This window comes from Dipodomys merriami, unplaced genomic scaffold (assembly GCF_024711535.1).
Source record: "Dipodomys merriami isolate MVZ:Mamm:240054 unplaced genomic scaffold, mDipMer1.0.p SCAF_5, whole genome shotgun sequence".
Lineage (NCBI taxonomy): Eukaryota > Metazoa > Chordata > Mammalia > Rodentia > Heteromyidae > Dipodomys > Dipodomys merriami.
This window is the reverse complement of record NW_027206068.1, coordinates 17,815,139-17,833,072: the sequence shown is the minus strand read 5'-3', so window position 1 is coordinate 17,833,072 and position 17,934 is coordinate 17,815,139. Positions and strand designations below refer to the sequence as shown.

Below are 17,934 nucleotides of genomic sequence, written 5' to 3'. Positions count from 1 at the left end.
TCTCTCCCCAATTCCTCTCTCTTTCTCTTTTGTTCCTGCTGAAATATTACCCACTAAAAAGCCAAAACAAGCAATGGTCATTCTTTTGAGCCAGGGTCTCACTATGTGGCCCAGGCTGGCCTCAAATTTAGTAGCTGGAATTATAGGTGTGCCCATCTCCAAAACAAAACTAAACGAAAGCGAAACGTCTTTCCTCCTGTCTGCTATTCATCTCTTTCTTTCACTGTCAACTTTTTAAATCCATTTTTTATTCATTTGCAACTCAATATTATAATCTACTCAATGTGACTTTCAGGCCTATTGCTCTACCAAACACAACATTCATTAAAGTTATCCATGGCTGATGTGAAGCCAAAGAAAGAGTCACATTCACTTCTCATTTTATCTAAATTTCTCAATAGCACTTATCAACCATTTCCAACAGTTCTATACATTCTTCTCCTGCCACTAGTTCTCTTATTTTCTTGTCACCACTCTGGAATGTCCTTTTCCAGTCTTTTTGGCTTATCCATTATCTTCTACCCAGCCATTAGACACAGAGTTCAGAGACTTTAAAATTCTTCAGGGCTTACTACTACTTATTCTTTTCCTACATACCACCTCCAAGCTCTCTTCATTGTAAACTACATGCAGATGACTTTTGAATTTATATTTTATACTTCTTTTTTAATTTTACTGCCAAAGTGATGTACGGAGGGGTTACAGTTATATACACAAGGTAGTTAGTACATATTTTGTCAAACATTGTTACCCCCTCCCTAATTATTCCACTTTCCGTCCCCCCAAGTTGTACAGTTCATTTCTAACATGTTGTCTTGTATCACTGTTGCATTAATTTGCCCTTTGTCCTTTGACTCACCATTTTGTTGTTTTCCTTTCCCTTCCCTAAACGTATATACAATACACAGGGTCCCCAAATCAAATACAGTGACAGCAAGGGATAAACCATAGGGGACAAAAGGAAAAAAAATGCAAGAAAAAAAAAAGAAATAACTTCACATAGTACATTAAAACCAACAACAACAAAGAAAAAACTGCTTGTTTCCATATCTTGGAGTTCATTTCACATAGTACATCTTATATGGTTAATGGATCATGAAAATGTGGTATATATACACGATGGAATTCTATGCTTCCATCGAAAAGAATGACATCGCCCCATTTGTAAGGAAATGTTAAGTGAAATAAACCAAACCCAAAGAAATATATGGCTCCATGGTTTCCCTCGTTTGCAATAATGAGTATATGTCTAAGATAGTCCTAGCAGATCACAATGGCTCAATAGCTATGTACATATGACCATATTTTATGCTTCTTTGAGTTGGCTACTCAACAACTTTTCTTAGATGTTTCAGAGGTAATTCTAACCGAAGTTTGAAGCAAGTTTCTGCATCCACTAGCATGTGTGTTATTATTGCCTAGTCAGATACATAGTCCAGAACACATTCTTGATACATCCTTTTCCCTTGCTGTTCCATAACCTCTTTTGTAATATCACCCAAACATCATCAAATCTATTAAATTTTCTCCATGTGCTTACCTTTATTCTTATATTAACATCTTCCAGCTTGTCTGACAGTTTTCTCAATCCAATCTACTCTACTTCTCTCTCTGTAATCTGTTCCACATCTTGCAGATGTAGTGATTCTTTGAAACATGTTTGATGTCTCTTTCTGAATATACTAAACTCCTTGTAGTTCCTCATAATTTTCAGGCTACTTCCTGCCAGAAGAAATATTCAGTATTCAGACTTTGATTTAACCATTTTCTTAGGGAAAATCTTTCTATGCTTGATCAGCTTAATCCACTACATAACATGGAATTCTTCACTATATAATACAGATTTGAATACTTTCCCATCCTAATATTTATGACATTCCTTATGTTCTTAATGACTGGGAATGTGATATATTTGGGGTTTTTTGTCACTCTCTAGTGATTCTTGGCACATAGAAAGTACTCCCATAATATCTTTTGATATTAATATATACAAGACAATGATATGTGTGTGTGTGTTATCAGCTAAAGAGTCCTGAATGAGTTGGCATTTGAGCTGAACATTCTATTACTAGATAACAGGTGCAGGAAATGAATTATGGATATTGTAAAGGTTCAGTACATCTATCTATCTATCTGTCATCTAGTTATAGAGGAATTTAAGATAATTCTTAGGTTAGTCTGAAGAAAATATGGAGAATATTAAGGTCAATGACAGAATGTCCATAAATTATGAATTTAACTTTTGTAACACACTGAGTTTTAGGTGACAAATTAATGGCCCAACATGGAATGGCCTGAAACTGTGTGTGTGTGTGTGTGTGTGTGTGTGTGTGTGTGTGTGTGTGTGTGTGTGTGTGTGTGTGTGTGTGTACATGCTGGTTCTGGGGCTTGAACTCAGGGATTGAGAGCTGCTCCTGAGCCTTTTTTGCTCGTCTAGCACTGTATCACTTGAGCCTTATCTCCACTTAAGGCTTTTTGGAGATAAGAGTCTCAGGGTTTTCCTGTCTAGGATTGGCTTTGAACTGCGATCCTCAGATCTCGGCCTCCTTGAGTAGCTAGGATTACAAGCATAAGACATTAACATCTAGCTTCTGAAGCTATTTTTAAATATGCATTTGCATATCATTTAGGAATTTTTTTCTTAATCTGGGTGCCATCTGGCTTCTACAAGCAAACATACTTCTCCATATTAACTATCTTGGCTAATAGAACAGGTAGTATTAGAACTGTTGAAGTCATTCTTGTTTTCACTCTCTCACCCTCTCATTGCCCATTTCTGATATCATCATCAATGTCTTCTCTTATCCTATTGGGACTACTACTTCGATTATCCATTAGACCATTTCATCAACTTCTTAAAAAACTTCCTAACTCTGCAATCAGTCTTACTCCTGAGGAATAGTTTGCATCTTCTCAGAGTGACTTTTCCGCGACCTCAGAAGGTTACTTAAATAATGGATACCTTTATTAGTCTTCTATTGCTCACAGAATAATATCTAGACTCTTCATCAAGGCTGTAAGGTATGTTCCTAAAATTTCTGTGCATAATCTCCTGTTTTCTTTCCAATTCTACTACTTATTCCAGCAATAATGTGAATCCAACTTCTCTTCAATCATGCTAGACTACTTAGTACCCCAAGTAGCTCATTCCCTAAATGCTCCTATGCTTCCTTCCAACTCTTCCTTCCTTATAAACTCTAAGTGGAGAAAAGATATTGTATTGTCTATTGTAATGATGATACAAAAAAGAGAGAGAGAAAAGCTATTTTGAAGGTTCCTCACTACCTTTACATTCAAAGTATCAGTTGGAGAAGAATGGTAGATGAATATAATCATAATATACGATGTACACAGATGAAAATGGAACCCTCTAACTTGAGGGTATAGGTATAGAAAGAGACATTGACCAAGATTGTACTTAACATTTATTTTTTGAACTGAAATTCCTTTGTATAATTACTTAAATATAATTTAAAAAGAAAAATAGCTAGGTGGTGGTGGCTCAGGAAGATCACAGTTCCAGGTAACCTGGGCAAGAGAGTTCATGAGACTCCTATCTCCAATTAATCAGCAAAAATGCCAGAGGTTGAGCTGTGCCTCCAGTGGTAGAGTGTAAGCCTTGAGCAAAATAATCTCAGGGACAGCGCCCAGGCCCAGAGTTCTAGCCCAAGGACCAGCAATAACAAACAAACAAACAAACAAATAAGTGCAATTTAAAAAAGACAAGAATTCTTAAGACCCAGCCAACCACCCCAAACACTCACAGTACTACTGGTTATCTTCCAGTTTTCTGTATTCTTGGCCACAAGTTAGCTGACTCCAATTACAGTGCTTGCCCTATCTCGACACAGCCTGGCTACAAAGAGTTTGTCTAGAAGTGATTTGCTGCCACATCTCGTTCCCAGCTAGGGCGCAAGTCCACCTAGGCAGCCCCCGCTGGACCTCACAAAGATGGCTACCGAAGGGTGCCATTACGCCTTACGTCATGACGCCCTGAAGTAAGGGAGGACTCTTCATCGAAAAGCGATGTGGGCGGGACTAAGTCCGTGGGCGGGGCCTCGAGGGATCAAGGCGGGGCGGGGCCGGCGAGGGGTCGGGGGCGCTTCTGTTATTCAGCTGGTGCGCGCCGCGGCGGGAGGCCGCGTCTGCCGAGTCCGTTCGACGTCGGGTCCCGAGAACGTGCCGGGGCCCCGCCAGTGCCAACCCAGGGGCAGCCCTGTGACCGGACGGAAGCAAGTGGCAGCCGGGACTGCGGCCGGCGGGAAGCACCGGGGACCCGGGAAGCCCGGGGAGCAGCCCCTCGGCGCCTCCCTCGTCCTCGGGGCCGCGGCGCGGGGCGCGGGGCGCGGGGCGCGGCGCCACCGTGCGCGACCCCGGCCCGGACTCCGAGCACTCGCCCGGGCGCCCGCGCCGCCTCGCGGGGCGTGGACGGCACCTGCGACTCTCGGCTCTCGGGTCTCCGCCCCTCGGCCCCCCGCGCCAGGCCCGGGCAGCTCACCTGGACGCGCGCGGGCTGCGTGAGCCGGGCGCGCGGGGCGCGGCGGCCTCGCTCCCTCCCGGGCGGACGCAGGTGGAGCGGGCGCGGCTCCTCGGGACGCGGCGCCGGCCGGCCGTCGCTGGGTCCGGGACACCGGGCTGCTCGTGCCTGAGAAGGGAGCCGCCGCGGGTCTGGACACAATGAACAGCGGCAGCGCCAACATCACCTATGCCAGTCGCAAGCGGCGGAAGCCGGTGCAGAAAACGTGAGTGACCCGAGTGGACGGGGGGGGGGAATGGGGGGCTGTGCGCGCGGGCGCGCGGGGCGGGCGGCGGCGACCCCCCCCCCCCCATCCCCGCCATCCCGTGGGGGAATCCGGTCGGGGATGCACCTAGCCCGCGAGATCGAGGATGCACCTAGCCCGCGAGATCGAGGCTGGCCGGACAGGACATGAATTTTCCCGTTTTCAGTTCTTATTCTAAATATATAGGTACATGTGTACATGTATGTATGTGTATATGCGTGTTCCTATGCACATCCGTACACATGTCCATACGGCCTGCCTTGGGGGTGCTCCTGGATTACTTAGCCTAAGCCTGCCTTGCAATCCCTCACCACCCGAAATATCCCGTGGGTTAGGTAGCTTAGAGGACAGCCTTGATTATGATTCTGGGTAGAAAGTTTGGGGTGGGGGTGAAGGAAGGGGCTGAGGCTTTCTGAAAGGTATTTTTTCTGTCCATAGCAACTGGGGTTTCTGTTGAGCTCGAATTTACTTATTAGGCAGTGATTCTTCTTCTTATTCTTATTTTTTGGTAGTGATCCACGTGAGGTGTGTAAGGATGGTAGCAGGAAGGAGAGTTCAGTGGTTTGGTATGTCACAGTGGAGGATTTGGTGGTACTTTTAATCTTCTTTTTAGGAAGTTTTCTTTTTTTTTCTTTTTGTATATGGGCTTAGAAGACTTAGAGCTGGAAATTTATTGAGAAAAAAAAAATTTTACTCCTGGTATCTACCTGTAATTTCTTTTTCCATTCAGAATTTTTGTCAGTTCTAGTAGAGTGATGAACAAACTTCTTTTTTTGTTTGTTCGTTTTGGTGGAGTAATTTATGTGATAGGAAACACTTCAAAAATTTTTTAGAAAAGAATCACACTGGAGATATTTCCTTTTGTGACATAAGTGTATTAATGGATTTGCAATGACTATTTTTGAGTTTCTTTCTCTCATCAATGTTTTTCAAGTTTCTCTAAGCAATTAAAAAAAACATTTAAATGCTTACACAGAGGAAATAAAAAGTGTGCATTTTGCCAACATTGGACTATACTACATGTGAACCAGAAAAATAACAGCTCAATTACTTAAAATCGTATATTGTTTTTTAGGCAGTATTAATTTCCTTTAAGAATGTCAACTATTGTAGTTCTTCTGATCTTGACTTACAAATTGACATTAACGGAATGCTCATGCTTAATAGCTTGATTAAAATTGGAAGTTTCATGGTACATCTATTAACAAGAATATTGCTCAGTTAGCCATTTCCTATCTTGGTGATACTGCTTATGATTTAAATATGTGTATCTAAATAGACTTTGTTGATGGTTAAAACAGATTTTTCCAATGCCTAATGCATTTATTTATTAATACAACTATATTTTTAGAATAATATATAGTAGAGGTAATCACGGGTGTATGGACAAAAAAAATCTTAAGATCTCCATGATAGATTTTTTTTAAGACACTTGAGTTTCAGACAGTATGTTATAAAAAAGATGAATTGATTTATATACAAAGTCAAACACTTTAATTTTATGTTCAACATAAGTTTAATTTTTTTCATCATAAATTTAATATTTTTGGTTTCTAGTTAATATGAAAAAACACCTTGCCTTTTTACCTTACTACATTTTTAAGTAAGATGTACTTCTATTAAAAATATCATTTATTCCTCAGGCTTTACTATACTTGTATTTAATAATTCCTTAGAATATATCTATCATATTTTCCTTGTTCATCTTTATTTTATTTAGGTAGGTGTTTATTTGAGAACTATCTTTGGTTTATTGAGCAACATTCATTGCTTCTACTCATACTTTAATGTCACTAAAAGACTTGTGCTGGTAGTTACATTACCAAGTGAGAATGTTTTAACTTATTTTTACCCAAAGGAACAATAACGGACTTTATAATGAAGTTCCTTGAAGTTAAGTCTAAGAATGAGGCTATTAAACTTTAAAAGGAGTCTCTAAATTAAACTACTAGTGTGTGGCTAATGAGGCCTAAGCCATGCCAACAGTGGGGAAAATACATCTTGCTTAAGCTGAAAATGCTGTTCAGATCTACTTAATGTTGACCCATTAAGTGACATTTTATTTTACTTACAGAGAAGATGTATGGCAGTATAATTATGGAACTGTTTTAAAAGTGGCCATTCAGATATATGATTCTAGAAGATTAGAGAATAAGATAGATAGGATGACACAATTTTAACTTGAAGCTCTTTCAATACTGAGCAAAAGAAACTCCCTCTAGTGGCAGGTCTCACATTGAAAAATTAACTATACAAGAATATATTTTGAATGTGTTTAATTTCAGGAAGGTACCTCTTGTATAGTAGATTGTTTCCATTCTCTTTGGAATAAAGCAAATTAAAGTATCAGAAGCAACCTTGCATGAAATCCATATTCTTTCTTTTAAGAAGAAAATTTCAAAGCTGGTTTTTGAATGATCTATATTTAGTAAATATGCTCTAAAAAAGTAAAAATTTTTACTTAAATCTTGTTCTTGTTTTATTCTATTTAGAGATGGATACTTTATGTATTTTTATTTTGTTTCACAAAGATAGTTGAAAACCCATTCTAGAATTAATAGAAGCTTTTTTTATTGCTAGTGATAATAGCTTTGATTATAGTTTGGAGTTTTGTAAATAGCTGAAATGTCTTAATGCTATTTCATTTTACCATACTTCTACAAAGTTAGCACTTAATTTTGGCAAGTATTTTGTACTAGATAAATGGCATCTGTAAATGATATTATGTAAAGACAATACCGGCAATAGTGACAATAAAGCTAGCTTTCAAGAGATGTCAGGACTGGAGCATTAGTTGATTGCCTGTTAAAACTCTTATGTTATTAAAATACTGTTAATATTAGCATAATATAAAATCATTGTCTTTCTGACTGTGCTGTATTTCATTTTATTCTATTTCAACATCTTAAACATTGTATATGTAATACAAACTACTGAATTTTGTTACTTCAATTATATAATACTTATTAATGAGTCTTTTCAGTTACAAAATACTTTTTGAAGTTTCCTCATTGTTTTTCTTTCAAGTACCTATATTTAAGAGTTTATACATTGTAGCTTGGGAAACTCCTACACAATGCAAGTGATGAAGTGAAGTAAGTGAAAGTGTTTAGTTATAGGCAGCATTAAATGGCCAAAGAAGACTGAATCTAAACTAACAAAAGTTCCCTCACTGTTGTGGATTTGGTCAAGTTTCTTTGTGGATAGAACAGGACAATCTACTGCACAGCTTCCGTTATAACTGAAATTACTAAAGCATAAGCACTTTATAAATGTGAACATTGTACAAGATACCAGTGAGATGGAAACATCGCTCTGTTCATTCAACACTGTTAGCTTACATATCATGGCACAAAGACTTCTGTGAAACAGTAAGAGGCAGTATATAGTTATGTTCTTACTGCTACAGCCAAAGCATGCCACTTTACTTCCCCAATGAATAAACTTACTTAGCTTGTGCTTGTCCATGTGTTTAGTTAAGACAGTTACTTAGACATAAGTACCATGAGATCTTTAACCACAGTCTATCTATCTACTTCCACATTTAAAAGCATTTTTGTATGGTGGTTTAGCATAACAAAGTTATTGTCTATATTTGCACATACTCTCATACTACTTAGTATTGAGCATGGTGCTTTATATACATAATTTATTTCATATTTATAGTAGTACAAAGAATATCATATTTAGGTTTTATAGATGGGGACCTATGGTTCACATTAAAAATTACCCAGGAAGAAAGTAAAAAATCTTGGATTGGATATTGGATAACACGTCTTTTGGCTCCACACCTTACCTTTTTACTAACATCACAGTAAACCCAGGTGAACATCATTGAATCATATGGGCCCCTGTGGCTTCTAGAGATTTCCTATTTCTAATAGCACGTGGCTGAAAGAATCTATTTGCTGTTTCCCATAGGTGACTAGTACTTGCTCATCTCCTATTTGTCATTCATGCCCTTTCCTCTTTATATCTTTGATTTGCTACCTACTTCTATTTTGAAAACTTTTTTTTCTTTTGTATGTCATGGGGCTTGAATTCGTGGCATGGGTTCTATTCCTGAACTCTTTTTGCTCAGGCTAGTGCTGTACCATTTTGAGCTACAGCTCCACTTCTGGTTTTCCTTCAGTTAATTGGAGATCAGAGTCTTACATTCCAGGCGGCCTTTGAACCAAAATACTCAGATCTCAGACACCTGAGTAGCTTGGATTACAAGCATGAGCCCTTAGCACCTGGTAAAAACTTTTGTTTTCAATGAGTATTATTCAAATAATTTATTTTCAGATATAAATACTTTTTGTGAGTTTGTATATGTGCTGGTCTTGCAGCTTGAACTCAGGGCCGAGGCACACACTGGCCCTAAGCTTTTCCTCAAGGCTATTTTTGCTCTACAAATTGAGCCACAGATACTTCTTTACTCCATCAACATTTTACAGTCTATGTAGTTAGAACACTTAATACTTAAATTTTGGAAATGTGATTTCAAGCTAAATGCTTCATAAGTAACAAAAATACATGAAAGAAGTAGATGGTTATGCATAGTATAAAGAACCAGCCTCAGATTATAGTTTAGGATTGAGTACTGCACAGTAGCAGTACAGTGACAAGACAGTGTACTACATAGAGAAATAACATTTAAGTTACTGTTACTTTTTATTCCATATCAACTTGTCTCTCTGGAATATTTGTATTATTCTCCTCCAGAATCGCTCATGATCATTACTGCAAGAATACCAGGAGTTCTTGACGAGGGCTAAGTGTTATGGTGCCTGTAATCCCAGCTCCTCAAAAGGTAGAGGCAGTAGCTGGTAGGTCAAGACCAACCTAGGCAAAAGTGATACATTCTGTCTGTAAAACAAACTAAAAAGCAAAGGGAATAGAACTGAATCAGCATTTTCAATGTTATTTGTATAGAATATTTCATAATGGAATGGAACACTAGGCATTTGTGTATGACTCAGAAGACATATGGAGTTGGATAGCTATCCAAATTGTAAGCCAAAGACCATAGAAATCTGGAGCAAGGATTTGAAATGGATAAGACAGAACTGGGTTTCCTAAAAGCACAGAAATACATGTTGATAAGTATCAGAAACATTATAGCTTTGGAGTAGAATGGACAAAGAAGACTTTGGCTATACACAGTGAAGCCAGTCAGGTAGATAGATATAGGCTAGAAAGACCTTTGCAAAGCTGACTTGCCAAGCTAGCTTGGACAAGCCCCAGGCTGCTGTAAGATATTAATACAGGAGTGATATAGTCACTGGTGATAGAATCCTAACTTTAGGAAACCCTACCCTGTTTTTGTTATATTCTCAGTCACCAAAGTCAATCTGATTTTAAAAAAAAACAAACAATAAAACAGGCCTGAGTGTGCAGATCCAGCTCAGAGCTTACCACGACTCCCTGACACCAATGTCCAGTTTCCTACAATGATTTTGGGGAAGCTTCTGTTTCTCCTGTGTCTTTTATTAAGCATCTTCATGGCTCTTCCTATATTGTATTCAAGTCTGCACTGAGATACATGCTCTGCCAGTCAAATGCAGCACTTCCATCAGTGCTTACTTCTTCCTTACCTTGCTTCATTTTTCTTAATACTCATCAGCTGGAAATCTAGCGGTATGTCTCTTTATCTATTTCTCTGGCATTCAAGATAAGTCTGTGAGAACGGGAGTTTGTATGTCTTGGTTCACTGGTGACTGTTCTGTTCCTGTCACATAGTGGGTTTTCACTGTCTGTTGAAAGAATGGGCCTGATATTACCCTCTTCCCTCTTTCTCTGTCTTCTTTCTTTTCTTTCTTGCTTCACATTCAAACAAGAAATTTCTAACAGTTTACCATCCCTAGTTATGCTCCCTCATGAAATCTGGTTCAAGATCCATTTCAGATACCAACTTGTGGTGAAATCTTTTTTTCAAGCAGTTATTCCTTCTACTCAGCCATTCACAGCACTTTTTTTTTCACGCCTCAATTAGTTGTGCTAGGGGGTTTGATTTCAGCATGTCCACTCCTGCATACAATGAATCTTGATCATTCTCTTTTCCTCCTTCCCCTTCCCATGCAGGTACATAAAGTATTTTGGCCACATTCACCCTCCTTTACTCTTTCCATTCATCCATTCTCAACTACACCTATACCCAAGATAGACTTCATAATTTGGGAATTACTAAACTGCATATGTGCATTACACACACACACACACACACACACACACACACACACACACACACACACACACACACACACACACACACACACACACACACACACACACACACACACACACACACACACACACACACACACACACACACACACACACACACACACACGCATTTTGATAAAGCATGACTTTTACCATTTTCCTTGTTTTTCTTAATTAGGATATGCATGGAAGATTTGGGCAAATTGTTTATAAATTGAAGTAGATTTTTGAAACTTGTTATATTAGAAAAATATTTAAGAAGACATTATATGCAATAGAAATCTTTGCTTCAAGTTTTCGGTAGGATTTTCATGATACTTTGTTTGCTTTTCAGAGTAAAGCCAATTCCAGCTGAAGGAATCAAGTCAAATCCTTCCAAGCGACATCGAGACCGACTTAATACAGAATTGGACCGTTTGGCTAGCCTGCTACCTTTTCCACAAGATGTTATTAATAAGCTTGACAAACTTTCTGTTCTTAGGCTCAGTGTCAGTTATCTGAGAGCCAAGAGCTTCTTTGACGGTATGACAAGGTTTAATATGTCTACAATATGTGAAGTTTTTATTGATGCATAGAAAAATTGTGACAAAGCCAAATTTATAATTATCCCTGATTTTATGTTTTCCAGTTTCATTCATGCAACAGGTGTAACCACTTAAATTATATATGTCATCATTCCTTGCAAATCATATATTTAGAAATTGTGATCAAATTAATGTATTTTTGATTGAAGTTTCCCTTCTTCCAGTTTGATATTTTATTTGAGAAGGCAAGAATGAAATACACATTAAGAATGTTAAGTTGGGTGTTGGTGGCTCACACCTGTAATCCTAGCTATTCAGGAGGCTGAGATCTGAGGATTATGGTTCCAAGCCAGGCGGAGCATGAAAGTCATGAGACTCTTATCACCAGTGAACCAGCAGTAGCCAGAAGGGGAGCTGTAGCTCAGCCTTGAGCAAAAAGACTCAGGAACAGTACCCATGCCCTGAGTTCAAGTCCCAGAACTGGCATATACACACACACAAAAGTATAAATTGATACTTCATTTCCTATTTTTATCCTTTGAAAACCATACTTATTTCTAATCCTTTAATGTATGTTTGTTGCAAGAAAATGTAATTTAAAACATTTCCCCATTGGAGTTAACAAAACTGAATTTCATTCTTCATTGTGCCACTGACCAACTAACTTCAAACTAGGTACCATCCTATACCTCAGCTGTCAACTTTGCTGTGAAACTAATTATCTAGGTGACATTTGTTACCGTTTAATTATATATTCACCAGAGTATTTTAAATAGGAGATATGTTTGAAAATAGTGTTTCAGTGATTTTTCTCATGCAAAAAATTCCTTAATTTCTCTTGTTTTTTATAGTCAAAAACAGATTTTTCAAGAAATGTTCTTTTTTAAATGTTGCATTTTTATTTTTAAACTGTAGTAAACGAATTTAATAATGAAATCTCAGTGACATGTATCAGTGTATGTAAAACTTCAGTGTGTTCGTTCACCACTTACAGATCAGGTTAAGATGCAGATTCTTATGCAGCAAGTTTAGGTGTGGTCTAACCAGCTCTCAGATGATACCATCTAAAGAAGTCCCTAGATATTTGCAGAATGCTTGATTTTGTGAGTTATAGCTACAGTATTGTAAAATGATTATTTTCCCTTTGGATTTATGTTTACTTGATTTGATGTGTGTCATCTATGCATATTTTATTTGTTTGCTTGCTGGTATGTTATTTCTTTTGGACTGTAGTTTAACAATTTTAGTCTGCCTAATATACATTAATTCAAAGTAGTGATTGCAGGGATGATTATATATTTTAAGTTTAATAGATGCTTCTTTAATCTGTACAAAAAACATTTAATTTTCAATGTCTTCCTACTAAACTCTTCATCTTAGAGATGCTTTGTGCAGCATTCAGTAGTATACCTGTGACTGTATGCTTATCAGCCATGTCATCATTTTGTGATAGAGTTGAAACTAAACTCAGGTTTCCAGATTCCTTACATTATGTTTCCTTACCATATTTCAGTTATTTTTTTCCCCGGGAACCCTAATATAGAAAGCTCTTGGGACCTTTTCTTAGGTCTCTGGTTTTAATAAGCATAGTCCCTGGACAAGCAGCATCAGCATACCTGGAATTTGTTAGAAATACTAACTCTTGAACCTCACCCTAAACCTGTGGTATCACATTGATTGTGGGGCGAGATTCTTGCATGTTAAAGTAGGAGTCACTGTTGTACATTGTCATCTTGAGCTCATGTCTAGCTGCATGAAATATTGTCCCTATCCTTAGCATTTACTTACATGCTGTGGCTACTGCTCAACTGTAGTGTGGGATTCTATGACTTAAGAGATGTCTCTGACCTAAGACAGCTTACATTTAGAGGCCAGGGTGACCTTCATTCTTGACTGTGGTAAAGACTTCTTAACTGAGTCACTTTACCTTTTTGTGTTGCTCCTCTATGGTAGATAGCAATATATATATATATATATATATATATATATATATATATATATATATATATATATATATATATTCTTTAGAGGTGGGAGAACAGAAGCTGAGCATGGTGACACATCCCTATAATACTAACACATAAGAGGCTGGGGCAGGTGAATCATGAATTTCAGGATAGCCTGGGCTGTATAGGAAGACCTTGTCTCAAAATCATTTTAAATCAGCCGGGCATTGGTGGCTTACGCCTGTAATCCTAGTTATTCAGGAGGCTGAGATCTGATGAGTGCCATTCAAAGCCAGCCTGGGCAATAAAGTCCGTGAGACTCATCTCCATCTAACCACCAGAAAACAAGAGGTGGTCTTGTGGCTCAAGTGGTAGAGTGCTAGTCTTGAGCTGAAGAGCTGAGGGACAGAGTTCCTAGTCCCAGAGTTCAAGACCCATGACCGACCAAAAAAAAAATCAATTACAATAAAAAAATTATATTTTTTTAATTATAAAAATACTGTTAAGATGAAAATTTTAAAGAAGGGTAGAAGATCAGAACTGAAGTTCCTTAGAGTACTAACATAATCACTAACTTTAGATAGATACGTTTGCCAGTGTAAATACAAATTTCTGCACACATATGTTTAATATGTACATCATACTTGCATATGTAGATGTAGATACCCACACATATGCATGATTAGACCTGTGTTACTCAGTGCCTCAAATAAAGCAGACTCCAAAGTTTAGCATAGAGAGAATGTTAGAGTTCAAGAGGACTCATCATGGAATTCTTGTTAAAAGTATTTTTTTTAACTCTCTATTACTCAATTTATTTTTTGTTCTGGTTCAGTGTATTTGACAATAGTCTCATTACCTATTTGAATCATTCCTTCATTAACTATATGATCTTTAGTTTTATATCCTTTGTATTATTGCTTCCTAACTCTGGTGTACATAGGAGTTACTTTCAAAGAATTGCCTATTAGAGCATTCCTCATATGTTCTGATACAATCAGTTTTATATAAAACTCAGGAGACAATATTTTAATAAGTATGTCACATAATGTGTGGCAGTGCCCTTAGCTATATATGGCTTTCTTTGCCTTTTGAAGGAAGACTCTAAATATGGAATGTTAAGACAATAAATGTGTTTGGGTGAGCCTTACTGGTGTCATAAATCTCAAGCAGTGCTCTAGATTGTTCAATAAATGAACATAAAGTCAGATGACAGGTAGGGAGAAAAAATTCATTAAAAAACAAAAAGATCCTTATGTTTCCTGTAGACCACTAGTAGTCTGGGAACATAATACAATGTTTCAGAGCATAAGAGAATGAAAATTTGAACGTAGTATCTCATGAATAGGCTTAATGCGAACAGGGAGACTTGAAGTGGGCTGACAGTGCTTAGATTTTCTGTGCATGCCCCACTCTTCCACTGTTAGGGACACAGCATAGAGAAGGGAAGGGAAGCTCACAATGAATAACAGGATGCAAACAGGGGGTGTGTAAATTCCTGCGGAAAGAACAATATAAACGAGTAATCATACAATCTTGTTAGAAAGGAAACTCAAGTTTTACTATAACAATAGATATTTTTCCAAGAAAATACATCTATTTATTACAAGTTTAAATAATCCAGGTTGGATCAGTCTTCTTAAACTTTGGAGCCATTGACCACTTTATTACTACTGTCTGAAAAGCATTACTTGAGTGTTAAGTACAACATTAATATTTATTCATTTCTAATTAGTTGAAATATTCTAAAATATAACTTTAAAGTCCTTGAATGGGTCTTAGCCTTTTTTCAGTTATGGTTTAGTTCAAAGCAATTTATTTGATACTGAGTCTTAAGCTCAATGATACTATCTTTGAAATGGAGATTATTTTAAAAGTTTAAATAAATTTAGTGACTATGTTGGATCAATAGTAGTTCTTTTTTAACTTTTGAAGTGTTCAACATCATGTAGGTATTGTGTTCAGACTTTTTGTTTTCTTTTTTTGGCAGCAACCTCAAAAATTTAAATTTTGGAGAAATAGTGAACATTCGAGGATAACCATCTTTTAAAAACACCAATATGTAATAAACTGAAAAAGTCAAAAATTTCTGTGACCATAGTAGAGATTAGATGTCATGTAGCATTTATGAATTCAGTAAAATATTCATAGTAAATACTGTGCCATTTAAAATATGTGTACATACACTGATGCAGTACCTTAGATTGTTCAGTATAGGAGCATAAAGTTAGATGTAGAAAAATTCCTTAAAATCCAAAGATTGCATTGTATTTTCTAGACTACCTGTTTTTGGGAAAGCAGTGCAGTATCTTTAAGTATATTAATAAGTAAGTTTGTATAACAGCACATTTAAAATAATTTATTTCCCATATTTAATGAATCTAAAAATTTCCATGAAGAATTGATTTTTTCTGCCCTCAAAATTTCCATATGATGTGAGAATTTGCTTACTGTCAGTTTTATAGAATATTCTTGTCAGTTGGGTTCTTATTTCTTTGGCAATACTGGGGTTTTGTGCTTGCTTGCAGGTACTCTACCATGAGCCAAACCATCATATGCTCTGGTTATTTGGGGGGTATAAGGTCTCACTTTTACCCAGAGCTGGCCTCAGTCCTTGATTCTTTTACTTTAGACACCTGTGGATCTGGAATAAGAGGTGAGAGCCGCTACTCCCAGCACCACAGTTGGGTTCTTGATTGTGTCAAATTCTTTGGTCCCCAGAAAGCATTCCACCTCTGTCACCCTGCGGCAGAGGGAGACTTGTATCTTGTAATAAGCATGGGTTGGCAGGCAGTGCAGATACCAATTCAGCTAACTGATTTTGAGGTTTGTTAAGACCTTAAACCTCACTCTTATACATAGTCATTATCTTCTCAGTGTGGACTGTAATGATACTAGCCTGCTCTTCTAGATTTATTGTGGATTAATCCTGAAAAGAAGAGGCCTAATGGAGTAATTCTTAGTATTAAAACTATTGCTGTGTAATTTATAATTACTTCTTTCAAAGTACTGATATTTTACTTGTTTCAGTGGGATTTTTTTGTTGTTGTGGCTTTAAGGGACCTGGTATTAATATCACCTATGAATTCCTTGTTCATTTAAATTTGTATTTTTACTTAAAGATGGAAATTTTCTAATAACCTCTTTTCCAGTCTTTTGGTAGGACATGTTAATTTACGTCTCCACATTTTTCTTTTATCAGAAGGCTACATACTTAAATTCAGGAAAAAGGCTGATACATACTGTGTCTGTCTTTGTGTTGTTATCCTGTTTCCATCTTAAACATTTGAGCATCAGTTTTTGTCTGTGTTAAATTATTAATAGTTACTTTCTAATATTAGAAGTATGATCTTTAAGTGAAGAAGTTAAAAATTTTATAAAATACAGAAGAACTAGAACCAGAACATATACAAGTTATTTCTCAAATCCTGATGTTCTGAATAACTGGTGGCACATAGTGTCATGTGGCTGTTGTTAATGATGCAGATTATGGAGTTACATCCTTGATCTGTAGAATCAGAAATTGCACATGGCTCTCAACATTAGAATTAATAAGCTTTGTGTGTGTGTGTGTGTGTGTGTGTGTGTGTGTGTGTGAGAGAGAGAGAGAGAGAGAGAGAGAGAGAGAGAGAGAGAGAGAGAGAGAGAGAGAGAGAGAGAGAGAGAGAGAGAGAGAGAGAGAATATCCTGGGAATTGAACTCAGGGCCCTGGTGCTGTCTTTGAGCTCTTTTTCTCAGACTTGCCTGTCCAGGATGGCTTAGAACTGCTGTTCTCAGATCTCAACCTCCTGAGTAGCTAGGATTACAAGCATGAGCCACCAGCGCCTGGCAAATAAGCCTTTTAGGTGATTCTAATGCCTACTTTAATTGCTACTATAATTTATTAGTTATATTCTGGCCCAGTGAAAGTATAGAATTCGACTAGAATTATGTGTAAATTCCACTGTTGTATACATACATGAAAAGTAAATGAGCTCATTCTACTCAAAAGCTAAATTAACTCATCTTGTATTAATGCAGAGATTAATATGTTCTTGTAGAGGAGTTGAATATAATTGAATGTGTAATAGAAAAAGGTTAAGTAATAGCTTTAGAATTCTCTTTCCACTTGAGAGTTAGGATATGACTTTTAGTGACATTTTCGGCTTGAAAATGTTTGTGTGTATTTGCTGAAAACAATAGTAACTACCAGTTTTTCATCCTATGATCACAAGTATATTATTGTTTACTATTGTTATTATTTCACAGTGTGAGGGACAAACCTAGGTTCTTATGCATGCTAGCAACCCCTTGGTTTTTTGAGACAGGTTCTCTCTATGTAACTTCAGACTTGCTATGTAACGTAGGCTGTCCTTGAACTTGATATCCTGTCTTAGCCTCCTGATGACTAAGATTACAGGCATGTGCCATAGCAGCTGCTGCATTTGAAAAGCTGAACTTTAATTCTACCTTGGTAATTAGAAATTTGTACTCAGG

General features: G+C 37.4%; 1 protein-coding gene across 1 annotated transcript in view; it reads left to right on the top strand.

The window, feature by feature from the left end:
• Positions 1 to 4,401: 4,401 nt before the first annotated feature.
• The window catches only part of Ahr (aryl hydrocarbon receptor), a 39,308-nt gene continuing 25,775 nt past the window's right edge, over positions 4,402 to 17,934 (top strand). The window contains exons 1-2 of the mRNA XM_069996145.1: positions 4,402 to 4,742; positions 11,323 to 11,510. Of these exons, the coding sequence (XP_069852246.1) occupies positions 4,678 to 4,742; positions 11,323 to 11,510 (253 nt within the window). The 5' untranslated portion in view covers positions 4,402 to 4,677. The remainder of the gene's footprint in view (positions 4,743 to 11,322; positions 11,511 to 17,934) is intronic.